The sequence below is a fragment of the Perognathus longimembris genome, chromosome 1, assembly GCF_023159225.1.
Source record: "Perognathus longimembris pacificus isolate PPM17 chromosome 1, ASM2315922v1, whole genome shotgun sequence".
Lineage (NCBI taxonomy): Eukaryota > Metazoa > Chordata > Mammalia > Rodentia > Heteromyidae > Perognathus > Perognathus longimembris.
This window is the reverse complement of record NC_063161.1, coordinates 58,766,639-58,785,736: the sequence shown is the minus strand read 5'-3', so window position 1 is coordinate 58,785,736 and position 19,098 is coordinate 58,766,639. Positions and strand designations below refer to the sequence as shown.

The 19,098-nt window shown below is 40.5% G+C and overlaps 1 protein-coding gene across 2 annotated transcripts; it reads left to right on the top strand.

The window, feature by feature from the left end:
* The first annotated feature begins 2 nt into the window (after window positions 1-2).
* On the top strand, window positions 3-16,728 carry Irak4 (interleukin 1 receptor associated kinase 4). 2 transcript variants are annotated; one of them, XM_048366045.1, is made up of 12 exons: window positions 3-19; window positions 865-1,042; window positions 1,751-1,896; window positions 2,300-2,482; window positions 3,440-3,600; window positions 5,484-5,548; window positions 6,499-6,613; window positions 7,304-7,413; window positions 9,556-9,739; window positions 11,007-11,069; window positions 14,678-14,836; window positions 15,480-16,728. In XM_048366045.1, the coding sequence occupies exons 2-12, from the start codon at window positions 882-884 to the stop codon at window positions 15,510-15,512; spliced, it is 1,380 nt and encodes a 459-aa protein (XP_048222002.1). In that variant the 5' UTR covers window positions 3-19; window positions 865-881; the 3' UTR covers window positions 15,513-16,728. The 2 variants fall into 2 exon arrangements, with proteins under 2 accessions (XP_048222002.1, XP_048221994.1); XM_048366037.1 differs by lacking the exon at window positions 3-19 and adding an exon at window positions 331-363.
* Window positions 16,729-19,098: the final 2,370 nt, after the last annotated feature.

Sequence of the window (19,098 nt, the reverse complement as noted above, 5' to 3'; positions counted from 1 at the left end):
GGGCCGCTGGGGGGCGCAGGTAGGAATCCAAAACGGAGAGAGGGCGGGGCGGGACTGGGGGCGGGCCGCGACTGGGGGCGGGTCGGGACAGGGGGAGGGTAGAGGCGAGACACAGGGGCGGGATCAAGGAGGAGCTGGAAAGAGATTGGCAAGAGTGGGCGTGGCAGGCGTGGTAGAGTCAGGGAGAAGGGGCGCTTAAAACCAATAGGGAGGCGGAACGTGAGAGGGAGGGCGTGGAGAGGCAGGAGGGGCGGGGCTTTCCCGTTGGTCCAGCACCCGGAAGCGCGGGGCGGTTTTCCCTGGTGGTCTGGACCCAGCCGACCCAGCCGCCCCAGCCCGCGCCCCGCACTGGGTTCCGCATAGGTAAGGAAGGGGTCTCGAGAACGTTCACTCCCCGCACCGGAGGTCATCCGAGTCGCGCGCCCACTGCGGAGCGCAGAGCGTCTTCGCGACGGCGAGACCGGAGTTGGGACGCGGGATCGTGGACTGGGCTCCATGGGGTGAGGATGCGGCGAGGGGGTTTGCGGGGGACCGCAAGGCCGGTGGCCGGCCCGGCGGCCCCCGCCTGTAATCCCGGCCACTGCGGGGGCTGGGCATCGAGGATCCCGGGTCAAGACTTCATCTGTGCTGGGGATATGGCCTAGTGGCAAGAGTGCTTGCCTCATATACATGAGGCCCTCGGTTCGATTCCCAGCACCACATATACAGATAATGGCCAGAAGTGGCTCAAGTGGCAGAGTGCTAGCCTTGAGCAAGAAGAAGCCAGGGACAGTGCTCAGGCCCTGAGTCCAAGCCCCAGGACTGGCCAAAAAAAAAAAGACTTCATCTGTGATAAGACTGTCAAATTTCACGGGGAATGTTTAGTATTTCAGGAGAGGAAGATGAGCAAACCCGTCACCCCATCCACGTACGTGCGCAACCTGAATGTTGGGCTGATTAGGAAGCTGTCCGATTTCATGGATCCTCAGGAAGGGTGGAAGAAATTAGCAGTTTCCATTAAAAAACCATCGGGTGATGAACGATACAATCAGTTTCACATCAGGTAACATGCACACTTCTTTTTAAAATTTTACATCACAGGAATGACAAAAGGTATAAATAACTCTAATAGTGAAGTGAATTTAGAAAGTGAAACTCTGTATTATGGAAGAGACAATTATGAGCCTTTTATGGTTTTCTTTGCGGGGGGGTTGTTTTGGTTGGTTGGTTGGATTTGCGGGGGGGGGGGGGGGGAGGGGTGTCACTCTCCTGGGGCTTAAATCAGGACTGGAAACTGTCTCTGATCTTTTTTGCTCTAGTGATCTACCACTTGAGCCACATCTCTATTTCCAGATTTTCTCTGGTTACTTGAAGATAAGACTCTTATGGACTTCCCTGCTTGGGATGGCTTTGAACCATGATCCTGAGAAGCTAGGATTATAGGCATGAGCCACAGGCATCTGGCCTGGTTTCTATTTTTCTTGGCAATTTTTGCTCTATTTTCCCCTATCATGTGTGTGTGCTTACTGGGACTTGAACTCAGGGCCTTACACTCTCACTTGTCTTTTTCACTCCAGGCTAGTGCTCTGCCATTTGAGTCAAAATCTCTGCCTTCTGCTCTTGCCTATCTCCTGTCTCACTATAATTCTTGCAGGGTCACTTGCTGCCTCTTTCCTTTAATTCCATGGGTGATGCCATGGGGTAGACAGGGACAGAGGGGACTAATTCCTGTTTTCATGTGATAACTTTGTTTCTTTTTATTTGTTTTAAGGAGATTCGAAGCACTACTTCAAACTGGGAAAAGTCCCACATCTGAGTTACTGTTTGACTGGGGTACCACAAATTGCACTGTTGGAGAGCTTGTGGATCTTTTGGTCCAAAATGAGTTTTTTGCTCCTGCAAGTCTTTTGTTGCCAGGTAACTGGTTGTGAGCAAGGTGTCAATAGAGTAGAAGGACAAATGCAAGTGTAGGAACATTTGTGTATGAGAGAGAGAGACAGACAAACAGAGTGTACTGGGGCTTGAACTCGGCCTGGATGCTGTCCCTGAGCCGTTCTGCTCAAGGCTAACTCTACCACCTGAACTATAGCTCCACTTTTAACTTATGGAGGTTAATTAGAGATAAGACTCTTAGACCTTCATGCCCAGAGTTGGCTTCGAACCACGATCCTCAGATATCAGCCTCCTTAGTAGCTAGAATTATAGGTGTGAGCCACCAGCATCCAGTTTGAAACAAATCCTATTGTTACTTTTTCTCTAAACAGACCTAAAACTTGAGTCTCTTTCATCCTTTCAGCTTGTATTTTATTCTATTTTGCAGATGCTATTCCCAAAGCTGATACTACTTTCCCTTCTAAAGAAGCAATAATAGTTCCACAGAAACTGATGCCTTTCTCTGAAAAAGAAAAGGTATCTATGATACCTGTGCAAAACTTTGAACAAAAGTATTTGCCACCGGACTCCACAAATTCAACAAATGAGAATTTAGAAGTCAGTGACATACGTAAGTAGCATTTTCTTTCTTTTCTTTAAAATTTTCATTATCTCAGTTTCCTAATTATCATCCTTTGCCTGTTTATTCCAAGAAAATATCCTTTTCAGTCTTTTCCATGAATGGATTTATTATGAATACAAATCACTGCTTTAAAGTAAAGCTGTCCTGCTTGTGCAGCAACCAAGTGCATTAACAGTACTGATGGGGGGGGGGGGGCGGTTGTTTCCTGGTAATTTATTAAGCACCTTCTTCATTCCATTAATAGGGAATTATCTGTGATTAGAGACAGCAGGACATACAAATATGCTGAGAAAAAAATGAGTACTTGAAAAATATACTAGCTGGGCTCCAGTGGCTGATGCCTATAATTCTAGATACTCAAGAGGCTGAGATCTAAGAATCATGGTTCAAAGCCAGCTCAGGCAGGAAAATCCATTGAGACTCCTAACTTCAGTTAACCACCAAAAGACCTGGAAATGGAGCCCTGGCTCAAATGGTAGAGTGCAACTCTCGAACCAAAAAGCTCAGAGACAGCACCTCATCCATGAGTTCAAGCCCCAGGACTGGCACACACACACACACACACACACACACACACACACACACACACACACACACACACAATGCAATTGTAGAGATTGGATTTATTCAATTTAGTGGGCATGGGGGACCAAATATATATTATGTGTGTGTGTGTGTGTGTGCGTGTGTATGTATGTATATTGTATACATATGTATATGTGTATACACATATGTATACATATATATCCAAATTTGTGAATTTTATGTGAATAGACTATCCAAATTTGTGGATTATATGTATATATATATTTATGTGTATTACATATGTGTATGTACACATATTGACATATATTTGCATATATATCTTCAAATTGAGAAAATACCAGAATTGATACTAATTTGATTTTTACTGATACCCATTTTCTTGCATTTTTGACATTATAGGTTTTCATAATTTTTCATTTTATGAACTGAAGAGTGTCACGAATAATTTTGATGAACGCCCCATTTCTCTGGGTGGCAGTAAAATGGGTGAGGGAGGATTCGGAGTTGTGTATAAAGGTTTTGTAAACAACCAAGCAGTGGCAGTGAAAAAACTTGCAGCGGTAAGTTTCATCCTCAGAAGTAAACAGACTGAAAGAAAGGGCCATTCAAACGAACTCCATTTTATGGAAATGATTGTTATATCACAGTTTAACTACTTTCAACATCCCATGTGTATCTGTAGTTTCTACTATTGATGATGTTCGTGTATCACCTTGTGATTGTATCTACACTATCTCTGTAATCTTATCTGAGTGTATGGGAAACAGTGTGTACTGGAATTAGAATTAGGAAATTCAAAGGGAATACCAAAATTGAGAGACAAAGGGTAAAATACGAGAAACAACAACAAAAGCAATACTTGCAAAACTGTTTGGTGTAAGTGAACTGAACACCTCAGGGGGGGAAAGGGGGAGGGGGGAGGCGGGTATGAGGGACAAGGTAACAAACAGTACAAGAAATGTATCCAGTGCCTAATGTATGAAACTGTAACCTCTCTGTACATCAGTTTTATAATAAAAAAAAGAAAGGGCCATTCAATCAACTTTCTATTAACCTTCACAAAGGGTATTAGTGAACTTCATGAAGTTCATTACTGAGGACTGCGTTTTCTTCAAATACATGCCCTCTAAACTGGTAGTTCTTAACATTTAAAACTCTGGTGATCTTTTGAGACTTACAAACTTCATGCCTGAGAGAAACAGTTCTACACATATACATATGATCATACATATAATTTTGAATTTATATGTATTCACTAAATTACACATATTCACTAAATCAAGAGGGAAGCCCTATTCTATATAGTGCTTCATACACCATCAAGATTAAAATCATGTTAGGTGCCAGTGGCTCACATCTGTAATCCTAGCCAGTCATGAGCCTGGGATCTCAGGATCACAAGGTCTGTGGGAACCTTATCTCCAATTAACCGGCAAACCACCAGAAGTGGAACTATGGTTCAAGTGGTAGAGCACCAGCCTTGAGTGATAAAGCTAGGGACAGTACACAGACCCTGAGTTCAAACACTAGTAACTGTCACACATAAGAGAAATTAAATGATAAAATACTAAGAAAATATTTTATGTATGTGTATAGATATAGATACAGATACAGATAGACACATGTGCACTTGTTTATGTTGTTTTTCCCATTTAAAAACAAAGCTTAGAAAATACAGATAAAGAAGAAAGTATTGAAAGCTTTCTTGTCTATGCCCTTTGTTCTCATTTCTATTGGAGTGTTCATTAGTGATTGGTTATATTTTAAATTTGGGGCTATATCCAGAAAAATCTCAATAAATCTCATATGTATATTTCATATGTATATTACTAATTTTTTTGCGGGTTTTGTTGTTTTTGCATTTAGATTTGCTTATATTTTCTATTACACAGTGTTCTTTTTCAAAATTTCTCTGCAATGTAATTATAATTCAAAGAGATTTATCTTTTTTTTCTGTTCACTAACAAACTCTGGACCTTGAACAACTAATGCATCTAGATACCAGTTGTTCTATAAAATAAGGAAATAATGTTTCTGTGTGTGTGTGTGTGTGTGTGTGTGTGTGTGTGTGTGTGTCTGTCTGTCTGTCTGTCTGTGTGTGTCTGTGTGTATCTGTTTCCTGGTACTGGGGCTTGAAGCTAGGTTCTCATATCAGTTTTTTCACTCAAGGCTGGTGCTCTACCCCTTGAGCTACACTTTCATTTTCAGCTTTTTTACTGGCTAGTTAGGGATAAGAGTCTCAGGGACTTTCCTGCCTGTATCCCTCCAAACCCTGATCCTCCATCAGCCTCCTGAGGAGGTCAGATTACAGGTGTGAGCCACTGGAACCCGGCTTACTTTACTGTTTTAAAAAGAACAGATCAGCAACTATCTCTTGAGCCTCCTTTTATCTTTAAGATCCATGGAGTTATTGTAGCGTATTATATTGTATTTTTTTTTTCAGATGGTTGACATTAGTACTGAAGAACTGAAACAGCAATTTGACCAGGAAATAAAGGTCATGGCAAAGTAAGTGCTAATGTGGCAGTGTGGTATAGAGGAAAAGCACAAAGAAGGTATAAGGAGCCTGGTTTCTTAACCAAAATGTGCCATCAACTGTAGATATTTGCACATACAGCATAAAAATTACTATAAACTCTGCTCTTCAATTCTATAACCAGATTGAACTGCAGTCAGTATTTTAAATCACAACATAGTTACATGGAATTTCATGGAATTCCATCATCCTGTTATTTTTTTCTCTCAAAATTCATGAGAGACCAGTTGTGGAAATACCTTTATAAAGTTCTTTATAGTTGGGCCACTGGTAGCTCATGCCTATAATCCTAGCTTCTCAGAAGACCAAGATCTGAGGATTGCGCTTTGAAGCCAACCCAGACATGAAAGTTTGTGAGAGTCTTTATTGTCAATTAAGCACCAAAAAGCAAGAAGTAGAGCTATAGCTTGAGTAATAACACATTGGCTTTGAGCCTAAAAAGCTAAAGAACAGTGCCCAGGCTCCAAGTTCAAGCCCCAGAACTGGCACCAAAAGACAAAAGCCTATTTATAAAATACTAGACCCTTAGGTACTCATGAAGGAACTGAGGAATTATTATATGCAACAATGTTTAGGAGTGTTATAAAAGTTTCAACAGGCTTCTTTTCCTTTATGCTGTCATTGGAAATGGAGCTGAACACAGGTAAGAATTAGCCTCATCTTTAGTCACACTATTTCCTGTCCAACTGATCTGAAGTATTGAGTTTTGACTATAAAATAGAGATTTTGCTTCTAATGCCAATCATTATTACTGAAAAGAGAACTAGCTATAGGAAAACATTAATTTATAATAAACATGAATTATAAAGGATGTATAACACATTTTCTTTGGTCTGATTTGTTGTTAAAACTGTCCGTTGAATAACTTCTTCCATTGAATACCTGTCTATTACAATTTTGCATGGGAAACCGTTTGTTGCAGGTGTCAGCATGAGAACTTAGTAGAATTGCTCGGCTTCTCCAGTGAAGGCGATGACCTCTGCTTGGTATATGTTTACATGCCCAATGGTTCATTGCTGGACAGACTGTTATGTTTGGTAAGATTGCCTGGCTTTCTGCTTCTGGTTTGGAATACAGATGTTCACTTTCTGACAAGATCATTTAAACCATGTTAAACCTAGTATTTTTTCCTGCTCTGTGTAAATATAAACAGTTGAAGCCCAGTGCTGGTGGTTTATGCCTGTAATCCTACCTTCTCCGGAGGCTGAGATCTCAGGATCATGGTTCAAAGTCAGCTCAGGCAGAGAAATCTAAGAGACTCCCACCTCTAATGTAACAACAAAAAGCCAGAAGTAGAGGTGTGGCTCAAGTGGTAGAGCACCAGCATTGCGTGGAAAAGCTCAGGGAGCACGTAAAGCCTTCCCTTCTAGTCGCAGCCCCAACTCAGACAAGATAAGATACATGTGTGTATATGTGTATGTACATACACACCTACAGTTGGTATGTAAAACCACTGAGATTGTCAGTGTCTTAGATGGTAATTTAAAACATAAAATTGTCAAGGATAGGCATTGAAGATGCTTTTACGTGTCTTTTATCTTCAGGTAAGCAAGGCTAAGCCCCATTTGATTTTATTTAGAGGTCATTTTTAACAACTAAAAATAATATATAGTCCTGAATTCTTGGTTATACCATTTTCAGTGGTTGCCTAGGAAATTCATCTTTTGTATATATTTTCTACAGATTTATTACTCTGCTTTTTTCAAATTGATCTGTCTCTTCCCAAGGATGGCACTCAGCCGCTTTCCTGGCACATGAGATGCAAGATTGCTCAGGGTACAGCTAATGGCATCAGTTTTTTACATGACAACCACCATATTCATAGAGATATTAAAAGGTAAATGTCATATGAAATAGCTTTTGGAAAGCCATCTTTAAAGAATCACTTGCTCTCACTCTTTTTGTTCACCATTGACATGCATGTCTTAACCTATAGTACTAAGTGATTTTCCCCATCACTCCTTGAGGGAAGTTCTCCCCTCCCCCTAAACAGGTCTCTTCTCCTTTATCCCAAACCCAGTGACCTATGGCCAGTATTCACTCTACTTGACTTTTGTTTTTGTTTTTGGTACCATGTCACTCCATCTCTTTTGAACACTTTTACTTTTTCTTTTTTATGCACACAATATATCGTGAACAGTGTCATCCTTTTCAACATTTTCACCCATCCCTCCCAACCCACTTCTTCCCTCACTCTTCTTAATTTTTCAGGTTATACCTTGGATTCTTGTCTTCCTTTCCCCCTTGATTCCCCACTCCCTTTAGATACCTCTTTCCTGATGTATTATTTTGTTGAATTTTGATTTGGGCTTTGTAAGGAATTACACTACTTGAGACCTCTTTTGAGTCTACTGTATTTCAGTTAATACATTGTATACACTTGCATACCACCCAACGTATTTACTCATGAGTTTATTAGTTAAATCTAGCTCCCACATATAAGGAAAAGCATGCATCCTCTGTCCCTCTGGGCCTTACTTAACTTCACTTAACATACTTTTTTCCAAGTCTTCCTATCTCTTTACAAATGGTATAATATCAGTTCTCTTTACTCTTGTGTATTTATCTAGTTCAATATTTTCCTGCTGGGGACTAGGCACTGCACATGATCCAATTAAAAGTAGCATATGTCGAGTTTAGCACTGATCAACCACAAAATTGTAGTAGAATTGTGGTATTTCATATAGTATTTAGTATAAATATAAAGAAGGGTTCCCAAGGAAGTTAAGCTGAGACCTAGAGAATGTGCAGGAAATAAGGGAGTATATTTGAAAGAAGTAGAAAGAAGATGGATGGGAAGAGGAACATTCCGGGCAGAAGGAGCCCCATTTGTAAGAAGGGTGTCAGGAGGGAATATGGATGCAGGATGGAGTTCAAACCCCAGTATCAGCACAAAACAAGGAATGGAGGAAGGAGGGAAGGAGCCTTAATCTTTCCAGGATTTCAGATAATCCAGCACAAAAGAATGGCTTAAAGAAATGAGTGATTGATGTACTTGGCTTTGTAAATGCATGACTGGTATACTTGGGTTTGTAAATGAATGACTGGTGTACTTGGGTTTGTCAATGAGTGACTGGTGTACTTGGGTTTGTAAATGAATTGAGAGGTGTTAGAAATGGAATCAGAAAGTACTTTATTTCAGACCCAGATACAGAAGGACAGGTATGGCTTGTCACTCATTGATGGAAAGGCATGAGTTAATCTCAGGGAAGAACTTTAGAAGGGAAGAGTGTTTACTAGAAACTAGGAAGAGAGCAGGGAACAGAATCAGAAAGTTCAATAGGACACCAAAATGGAGTGGAGGAATTCTGAATCCTCTTTAGCACAGTAAGGGAATGATAAATGAAAACAGTTTATTATATATTATCTTCAAAATGACTAAAAGATGATAACATTTCCAGCACATAAAAATGACGAATGTGGGCTGGGAATGTGGCCTAATGGTAGAGTGCTTGCTTAACATACATGAAGCCCTGGATTCGATTCCTCAATACCACATATACAGAAAAAGCCAGAAGTGGTGCTGTGGCTCAACTGGTAGAGCACTACCTCTAGTGCTCAAGCCCTGAGTTCAATCCCCAGGACCAGCACACACACACAAAAGCATTGCACTAACATAGTGACTTCAGAACCAAAACCCCTATGTACAACTACTTAATAAAAAAATAAGTAAAAACAATTTTTAATAAAAAATATGTAGTAAAAATGAGAAAAAAGAAAAAAGGAATCATTTTTTTCTTTAGCTGTAATCTGAATTCTAGGCTTATTCACACAAATTTTGGTTTCAGTGTTGTACACTATAAAATCACCTGTGTTGTAAAGGCAACTGCATGTATGTCTATTTGTGTATATACATATGTGTATGTGTGTATATAAACACAGATATTATGTACATTCAGTCATGCATCTATCTAAACAACTGTTTGACTTTCTTGGGAAGCAAAACACTGCTTTCTCCAAAGTTGACTCTTTTTTTCAGTGCAAATATCTTGCTAGATAAAGACTTTACTGCCAAAATATCTGACTTTGGCCTTGCACGCGCTTCTCAGAAGTTTTCCCAGACAGTCGTGACCAGCAGAATTGTGGGCACAACAGCATACATGGCACCAGAGGCCCTGCGAGGAGAAATAACTCCCAAATCTGACATCTACAGCTTCGGAGTGGTGAGTTACACACAAGAATCATTCTTCCACAGCTAAGAAATGTAAAGGGAGGCATTTTAATATGCCTGTCTTGCTTAGCTCACTGGTACAAAGATATAAATTTTGCTCATTAACCTGTAATTCACATCATAAAGTTCATAAAAACATCTCAGTGTGTAAAATATTTTAATTACTGTAATGATTTCTCTTGTCATGAATTATGATGGAACGTAAATTAAGTCAGTGTGCAAAATGAGTCATGTCACACAACATGGACTTTCATCTCCCACTTTTTTACATTATCTCATCTCATAGTCTGTTCCTAATATTTGTGTGTGTGTGTGTGTGTGCGCGCGCGCGCGCATGTGGTGTGTGTGTGTACCAGTACAGAGGCTTGAACTCAGCACCTAGGCACTGTCCCTCAGCTTTTGCTGTTCAAGGGTAGTGGCTCTACCACGTGAGCCACAGTTCTACTTCTAGGTTTTTGGTGGTTAATTGGAGATATGAGTCTCATATTCTTTCCTACCCAGGCTGGCTTCTGTGATCCTCAGATCATGACTGAGATCCTCAGATTTCAGCCTCCTGAGTTGCTAGGATTATAGATGTGAACCATGTGTCTGGCTTTCTAGTAATTTTTAAGACAGAGTAGAGGGTAGAGCATGGGTTGTTGGAGAAACTAGGTTTGGGGTTTTTTTTTTTTTCATTTCTTTTTCAAATACACTTCTTAGATAAAAATCTAGCTTCACAGCACTGTGAAGTTAAGGCATAGGATTGTGAAACAGGCCTAATATTTATAAAGTAATACTATCCTAGGGTCAAAGAAAATTCTTGTGAAGAATCCCCTGTAATCAAGCTACTCAGGAATCTGAGATCTGAGGATCTTGGTTCAAAGCCAGCCCAGACAGGAAAGTCCATGAGACTCTTATCTCCAGTTAGCCACCAGAATGCCAGAAGTGTAGGTATGACAACGTGGCCCTGAGTTCAAGTCCCAGTATTAGCGTGTGTGCTTGTACACACACACACACACACACACACACACACACACACACACAGCCTCTGAAAGAAAGTGAAAGATTTGAGAGTTCCCAGACACATGTTGGATAGAACTAGTTTTTGTTGTGGTTTTTTTTTAAATGTCAGTAGCAAAGAATGGTTCATAGCTACATGTACTCAAGGCATTCATGAAGGAAAAGAGATGAGAAATATCATGCTCATCACCTAGAACTGTATTCTTTCTACTGTAACTGTTGTTTTTCTGCTAAACTAATGGATTTTTTTGTCTTCATAGGTTTTACTAGAAATAATAACTGGACTTCCAGCTGTGGATGAACATCGTGAACCTCAGTTATTAGTAAGTGATACATTTTTTTTTTCTTTTTAGTTTTTCCTCATTGCATTTATAGTCTAAAATGTGTAAGGGTATATTTGGCACCTAGAAATGGCATTTTCTATGGGCAGTGTTTTCTCTGGCAATATGTAATGGCATAGGGAAAGGGCATCAAATATTTCTAATCAAAGCCCTGCCATGAGTCAGGGGCCGGAGGCTCATGCCTGTAATCCTAGCTTTTCAGAAGGCTGAGATCTGATGATCACTGTTGAAAATAAGCCTAGGCAGGAAAGTCTGTGAGACTCTTATCTCCAGTTAACTACCCAATAGCCTTTGAGTGAAAGCATGGCTCAAGTGGTAGAGCACCAGCACCCAGAGGAGAGGTAGAGCTTGAAGGGTGCTATCAATAGCAGGAAATCTCTGCTGGCTGAAGGACTACTTCAGTTGGATAGCCAGGTACCGCTGGCTCACACCTGTAACCGTAGCTACCCAGAAGGCTGAGATAAGAGGAGCACAATTTAAAGCCAACCCAGACAGGAGACTCTTATCTCCAACAAACTACCAAAAAGCCAGAAGTGGAGCTTAAGTGTTAGATTGTTAGCCTTGAGCAAAAACACTTAGGGACAGTATCCAGTCCCTGAGTTCAATCCCCAAACCAGCAAAACAACAACAACAACAATGGATACAGGAGGCTGAGGGTGTAGCTCAGTGGTAGAGCTTTCGCCTAGTTTGTAGGAGACCCTGAGTTGGACCCCTAAGTCTGCAAAATCAAAACAAAAATAAGCAACAATGCAGGAAAACCAGGAAAAAGAGAACAGAGGTCTCAGAGCTACAAGATGATACCTCTTTGTCCCACCACATTGTTGCTTGTATTTTTTTCCAGCCCTACCTATAAAAGATCTGGATTTTCTGTCCTATTTCCTAAGATAAATATCCCTTCAGAATATATGAAAGCCTCAAAAGTGACTTGAATAAAGATGAAGTACAAAAAAAAAGCAGAATCTCTCTCCATCACAAATAATACTCTTTCACCCACTTAAAAGAGTTGAATGTGGTATGACTATAAAAGAATATGATTTTTAATACAAGTGCAGCTAAGATCCTTCAAGGCACCTTTGTATTACTAGGTTTTGCCATGACCTAAGCCACTCTTTAAATTTCAACTCATAAATAATTGTTTCCATCATGGTATTAGTTTCCTTAGGCTTCCATTAAAAAAACAAAAAATTCCAAAAGTCAGGCACTGGTGTGTCTCATGCCTACAACCTTCGCTACTCAAGAGGCTGAGATCCGATGATCACAGTTCAAAGCCAGCCCAGGCTGACAAATCTATGATGCTTTTATCTCTAACCAGCAAAAAGAAATAGAACTGGCAGTGTGGTTCAAGTGGTAGAGCACTCATTGTGAGTGAAGAAGCCAAGCAAGAGTGTGAGGCCCTGAGTTCAAGTATCAACACACACAAAATCAGATTTCCATGAAGAATGTGGGTTGTATTGATGGCAGTGATTCTCTCACAGGTCTGGAGGCCAGAGTTCTGAAGTCAAGATGCCAGCGAGGCCTGTTCCCTGTTCGAATCCAGGGGGAATCCTTCCTTCCCTCCTCTGGATTCTGGTAGCCTCAGATGGAATTCATTCTCTTTTGGCCCCCTCACTACAGTCTCTGCCTCCATGTCACATGGTCTTCACTATGTCTTTCTTCCTTTCTTTGTCTGATATGAGGATCTTTATTATTGGATTTAGAATATACCTGGATAATCCAGGATGAGTTCATCCCAGGATATTCAACTACATCCATGAAGACATTTTCTACCAGATAAGGTGATATTCACAGATTCCAGGAACTAGGACACAGACATATAGTTTTAAAGCCACCATTCAACCCCGTGCACCACCTTCCTCCTGCCCTTCTCTCCCAGGTCATCTTTTTTTTATATTTTTGCTAGTCCTAGACCTGGGCACTGCCCCTAGGCTCCTCTATGCTCAAGGCTAGTGCCCTACTACTTGAGCCACAGTATTACTTCTACCTTTTTCTGGGATTAATTGGAAATAAGAGTCTCATAGACTTTCCTGCCTTGCTGCCTTCGAGCTGTGATCCTCAGATCTCATCCTCCTGAGTAGCTAGGAATGAACCATTGACACCTGAGCAATTCATCTTTCCGTGTGTGTGTGTGTGTGTGTGTGTGTGTGTGTGTGTGTGTGTGTCTGTCTGTCTGTCTGTCTGTCTGTCTGCCTGCCTGCTTGTACTTGCCAGTCTTGGAGCTTGAACTGAGGGCCTGGGCACTGTCCCAGAACTTTCTTGCTAAAGGTAGGGCCCTACCATTTGAATGAGCCAGAGCTCCAATTCTGCCTTGGTTTTTTTTTTTTTTTTTTTTTTTTTTGGTGGTGATGTTTAATTGGTGATAAGAATCTCATGGACTTTCCTGCCTGGACTGGCTTCCAGCCTTGATCCACAGAGCACAGCCACCTGAGTAGCTAGGATTACAGGCATGAGCCATCAATGTCCAACTCGTTCATTGCTCTCTTATTCTGCCTCTCCTCTTTGTTTTTCCTCTTTTCTTCTTTGAATTGGCAATGTGAATACCTACAGAAAAACGTTCCAGGTGCAGGGAGGGTGTTGGGGGTCCAGAATTTGGAGTAGCACCATCAAAGTGCATCAGGGAGCACATCATCCTTGATTTTCAGGCCAGGGAAGGTCATTCATGTGAGCAGCTAGCCATCACATACACACTACAGCTACAAGACAAATGACTGAAAAAATATAGTATAAACTACATGTGTGTAAATATATAAATATATATATGATATATACATATGCACTATACTAAGTATGTATTTATATACATGTACTATATATGTACTATATATGTATTTATATACATCTAAATGCATATATGCATATATGTCATATATGTGTGTGTCTATTGTTAAGATGTTATGTATGTGTTCAATACTTAATAAGATAATAAAAAGAAGATAGAGGAAAATACATGTTATTGCAAAGTACTTGAAATAATTAAAATTTGTATTCTAACACCTTTTACTTTTTTTTGTTTTTTTTGTTTTTGTTAAGCAGTTTAAAGTTTATAGACCTCCCAGTTTTTAGAAAAAATTAGATTTAAGGTCATACCTCTAAGTTTGATGTAATATATACAGATCGTACAGAGTATGAGTATGAAGAGATACAAATTAGTCCATGCCCCAAAAGTTTATTAGAGTACAGAATCATCTTCATAAATACATATATAAATTCTTATGAAGACAGAGGGGCTGTCCAGGTTTTCCAAGACACTTTCCAAAGTGATTCAAGGCACAAAAAGTACATCATGGTGAATATACACGCTCTAGACTTTGTGCTTCTGATACAGCCCATCAAAGATTTGGCTTCATGACTTATAAAACTAAATGTACTGAATGAGATTCTGTTTGAGTGAAAAACCACAGACCTATAAACATCATGTAGGTAACAGCTCCATAATATGGAGAATACAAAAACAGCACTTTTAAAAAGCAAACACAAAAGAATGGTATATATCCAAAAGTTTTTAAATGCTTCCATTTTGGATAATTAAGAACCTATACAATCTTTCACTTTTGTTTGAAGTGCCTAACAAAGTTTTAATGCTCTTTTTAAAGCTAGATATTAAGGAAGAAATCGAGGATGATGAGAAGACAATTGGAGACTATGTTGACTCGAAGATGAGTGATGCTGACTCCTCTTCCATTGAGACCATGTATACTGTGGCCAGTCTGTGTCTGCATGAAAAGAAAAACAAGAGGCCAGACATTAAGAAGGTTTGGATTTCTTACAATCATTTAAAAAGTAAAGGGGGAGGGGAGCTGGGAATATAGCCTAGTGGCAAGAGTACTCACCTTGTATACATGAAGCCCTGGGTTCCATTCCCCAGCACCGCATACATAGAAAACGGCCAGAAGTGGCGCTGTGGCTCAAGTGGCAGAGTGCTAGCCTTGAGCAAAATGAAGCCAGGGACAGTGCTCAGGCCCTGAGTCCAATGCCCAGGACTGGTCTAAATAAATAAATAAATAAAATTAAAAGGAAAGGGGACAATATAGAGAAAAAAAAAAGGAAAGGGGAGCTGGAAGCTGGGTGCTGGTAGTTCATGTCTGTTATCCTAGCTGCTCAGAAGGCTGAGGTCTAAGAATCATGGTGCAAAACTGGCCTTGGGTGGCAAGCCCATGAGTCTCTTATGTCTAATTAACCAGCAAAAGCCCAGAAGCAGATCTGTGTCTCAAGTGTCAGCCTTTAGCAAAAAAGCCCAAGTGAGAGCGTGAAGCCTTGAGTACCAGCAGCCTCGGTGGCAGTTCTGGTACATGGATAACTAAATGAAGGGGCCAGGGCTCGTCATTTTCCACGGAGGTTCATTTCAAGCCCATTGTATAATGTTCTTTTGTTTGTTCTGTTTCTTTTAAAAAAAAGGTTCAACAACTACTGCAAGAGATGACAGCTTAAAACCGTTGGAATATATATGCTCTTGATTTTTTTTTCTTTTTACAAATGGCACTTTGAACTATTTTTCCAACTATTTTTATTTCCTTAATGTTGTTAGCAAGTCAGCTTGGTGCAATGCAGGAAGCTTTTTGTTCGACCACCATCCCAGCATATGGAGACTTAGGCCTGCACACCTCTGTGCCCACAATAAGGCCTGAAATATCTCCTGCAAAGAGCACCAAACACAGTTAGTAAACTGTGTGATTCCCACAGAGAGCACTGGGCTAGAGGGGGAGAGACCCAAGCTTGAAGCTAGGTTGATCGTATTGCTCATCTGCTGCAAAGCTTTGATCAAACTCTTTGCTGCTTTCAGCCTTTAGATAGATTACCCCTCTTGTAGCATTGAACTAAGATCGTCTGTACTTCCCTAATGAGCAGTCATGAAAACCAAGTGATGCAAAATATATACAAGCACTTTGTACATAGTAAAGGCACATAGAAAGTTCATGGATCTTGCCAGGCATTGGTGGCTCATGACTGTAATCTTAGCTCCTTCAGAGGCTGAGATCTGAGAGTCACAGGTAGGAAAATCCTTGAGGTTCTTAACTCCAGTTAACCACAAGAAAGCATGGAGGCAGAGCGGAAAAAGGTAAGGGACCGCACCCTAGTTCAAGCTTCCATACCGGCACATACACAAAAAAAAACTTACAGATGCATTTACAAATTCCTATTGCAGTCAGGCATTTATAGGATCATGTTGAACAATCATTTACCACAGGTGTCCACAGATGATAACACCTTGGATGGCTAAGGTATTATTTGATCATTTCACATGACAAGAGTGAAAGGATTTTGCACATCCAGTAAGGGCCCTGGTCAGCTGACTTTGGATATCATAATTGAGGAATGGGCCTAACCAAAGTTAAGAGAATTTGCTCTTATGAGCCTTGAAGAAGTAAGCAGCAGTTGGGGGAGACCACATTTTCCAAAATGTAAGAGCAGTCTCTAGAAGTCCAGAGCTACCACCCAACCATCAGACCATAGTTGTATAGCCACAAAGAACTGCATTCTGCCCAAATCCTGCAAGAACATGGAAGAGTACTGCCGTGTTCAGATAACATCCCAGATCCGCTGACTCCTAGATTGCTGCTTTTGGAGACCTTCAGGGTGCGGATCTGTCAGAGGGGGTATCAGTTATCACAACAATAGAAAATGAATACCAAGGCTCCTGTCATCATTCTCTTGTGCCAATCTCATTGTATTTACAGATGCTGCCCATGGTTCAGGGTGTGTGGAAATTATGGAGTAAGTACACAAGGAGTGTAGTGTGTACTGGTTTTCACTGGATTTCTTGTTTCACCAGGCCCCAGTCTTGTAGTGTATATAGTTTGTTTTATTATAGACAGAGTATCAGTAATAGTAATGAATTCGTTTTTATGACCTTTATCTACTTATTTTTGCTTCTTTTTGCCAGTATGAGGGTTTGAACTCAGGACCTTGTGCTTACATTCTCAGCTGGTGCTCTACCATCTGAGTCATGCCTCCAGCCCTTAACTCTTTCCTCTTTGTTTAAAATTCTTAGTTGATATTATTTAAAAATTTGTAACTTTGTACAAAAGGAAGGGTTTATTTAAATCTGAAAACTGGCTAGTACCAGGCACTGGTAGCTTAGGCCTGTTATCTTAGCTACCAGGAGGCTGGGATCTGAGGACCAAGGTTGAAGCCATCCTGGGAAGAAAAGTCTATGAGACTCTTATCTCCAACCAACCATCACAATGCCAGACTGGAGGCATGGCTCAAGTGGTAGAGCTCCAGCCTTGAATGAAGAAACCAAGCAGGAGCATAAGGTCTTGAGTTCAAGCCTTAGCACTAGAACAACACCAAAAAACAACAAAAACTAGCTGTTAGAAAATGGCTATGCAAGTCCTTTAGCTCCTATTTCCCTCCAATGGGGACCCCTAAGATAAGCAGCAAAGGGGGGAGCGAAGGGAGGAACAACAGTGTGCAAAATTTCCCTTTGGTCCTTGTGCAAGGCTGTGGGCCATGCTGCCACAGCAAACATTACTCCAAAGGGCGCCAGGCAAGGTCCAGGGAAGAAACAGGGCCGACAGAAGGAATACCTAATGTCTGTAGTTCATGGGTCACCCAGAATATGAACACAAAGTAAACTATAGCACATGATGACCAGCCCCTGTAATATATGACTTAGCTCTTCCTAATGATCTTCTGGGAAACAAACAAAATATATTTACCAGAATACTTTTAGGAATTATGTAAGCAAAAAGGAACATCTGCTAATTTAAAAGTAAAAAGGAGAACAAGTAAGTGACTTAGTCCAAATTAGTCTAACTAAAACCACATAATTTGAGCAAAGTATGATTTATAACACTGATAATTATATTTTAAGTATAACTGACCTTTTAATTTGATAATATATTTCTTGAAATAAAATCTTATATGTAAGGAGCCCATGGCTCATACATATAACCCTAGCTACTTTGGAAGCTGATATCGGAATTGCAGTTTGAAGCCAGCCTGAGCAGACAGATTTACAAGACTCTTAATTTCTGATTAAAAGACAGAAGTGGAAATGTCGCTCAAGTTAGGGCTTGTACGTTCAGCTTTTTCACTCAGCTCAAGGCTGGCGCTCTACTACTTGAGCCACAGCTGTACTTTCAGCTTTTTGCTGAAAAAGACCAGAATCTCGTGGATTTATCTTCCTGGGGTGGCTTTGAACCCTGATCCTCAGATCTCAGCCTCTTGTTAGGATTACAGATGTGAGCCCCACCACCTAGCTTGCTCTGTCCATTTTTGACCCTGTGGCCTTACAAAAGAAAAAAATAGCCATAGAACACTGCTGTCCATATGAAGTTTGCACAATTCTACACCATAAGAAAGGGCCCAGATAAGAAAAGCTTTTTAATCATCTCAATTCTAGTCTCAGAAAATCTATATGGAGGCAAGAGAAATGCATTTCCAGAACTAATGCTGAAATTTCATTCCTCTTGAGATTAAGAAAAAACCCAGATGCCAGTGACTTATGCCTGTAATCCTAGCTACTCAGGAGGCTGTGTGTACGTGTGTGTGTGTACACACAAACACATGCATGCATATATACACACATGCATATCTCCAAGGAAGATGTTACAAATGATCCATAAGCACCTGAAAAGATACTCAACATCCTTAGTTATTAGGGAAAGGCAAATTAAAGCTATAATACCACTTTATACCCATTAGAACTACTGTGATGAGTCAGAAAACAAGAACTCAAATAGGAAATGTGTTCGTGTGGATATGGAGAAATTGGAGCCCTTATTCTGTCACAGTAGGAACATGCACGGTACAGCAGATGTGGAAAGATTTTGGCAGTTCCCCTTAAAAAGTAAAAGAATTACCATATGATGCAACATCTGGGATGGTATGTTTTGGTTATACACATACCTGGGCCTGTACCCAAAACAACTGAAAACACCTACACATATGCTTCATTATTTTTAGATCCCATTTTTGTGGAATTGTTGATTCAACAGTTAATGTTGCTTTATACTTTCATCTTTCCTTTCTGTGCTGAGGTTTTACATCTAAGAACAGGCAGTTGGTTAGA

What these genes read in the sequence shown, in the direction of transcription:
- Irak4 (XM_048366045.1), top strand. Translation starts at nt 882, where the DNA reads ATGAGCAAACCCGTCACCCCATCCACGTACGTGCGCAACCTGAATGTT. An exon ending in ATTCATAGAGATATTAAAAG is followed by an intron (nt 7,414 to 9,555) that starts GTAAATGTCATA and finishes TCTTTTTTTCAG; the next exon opens with TGCAAATATCTTGCTAGATA. An exon ending in ATCGTGAACCTCAGTTATTA is followed by an intron (nt 11,070 to 14,677) that starts GTAAGTGATACA and finishes CTCTTTTTAAAG; the next exon opens with CTAGATATTAAGGAAGAAAT.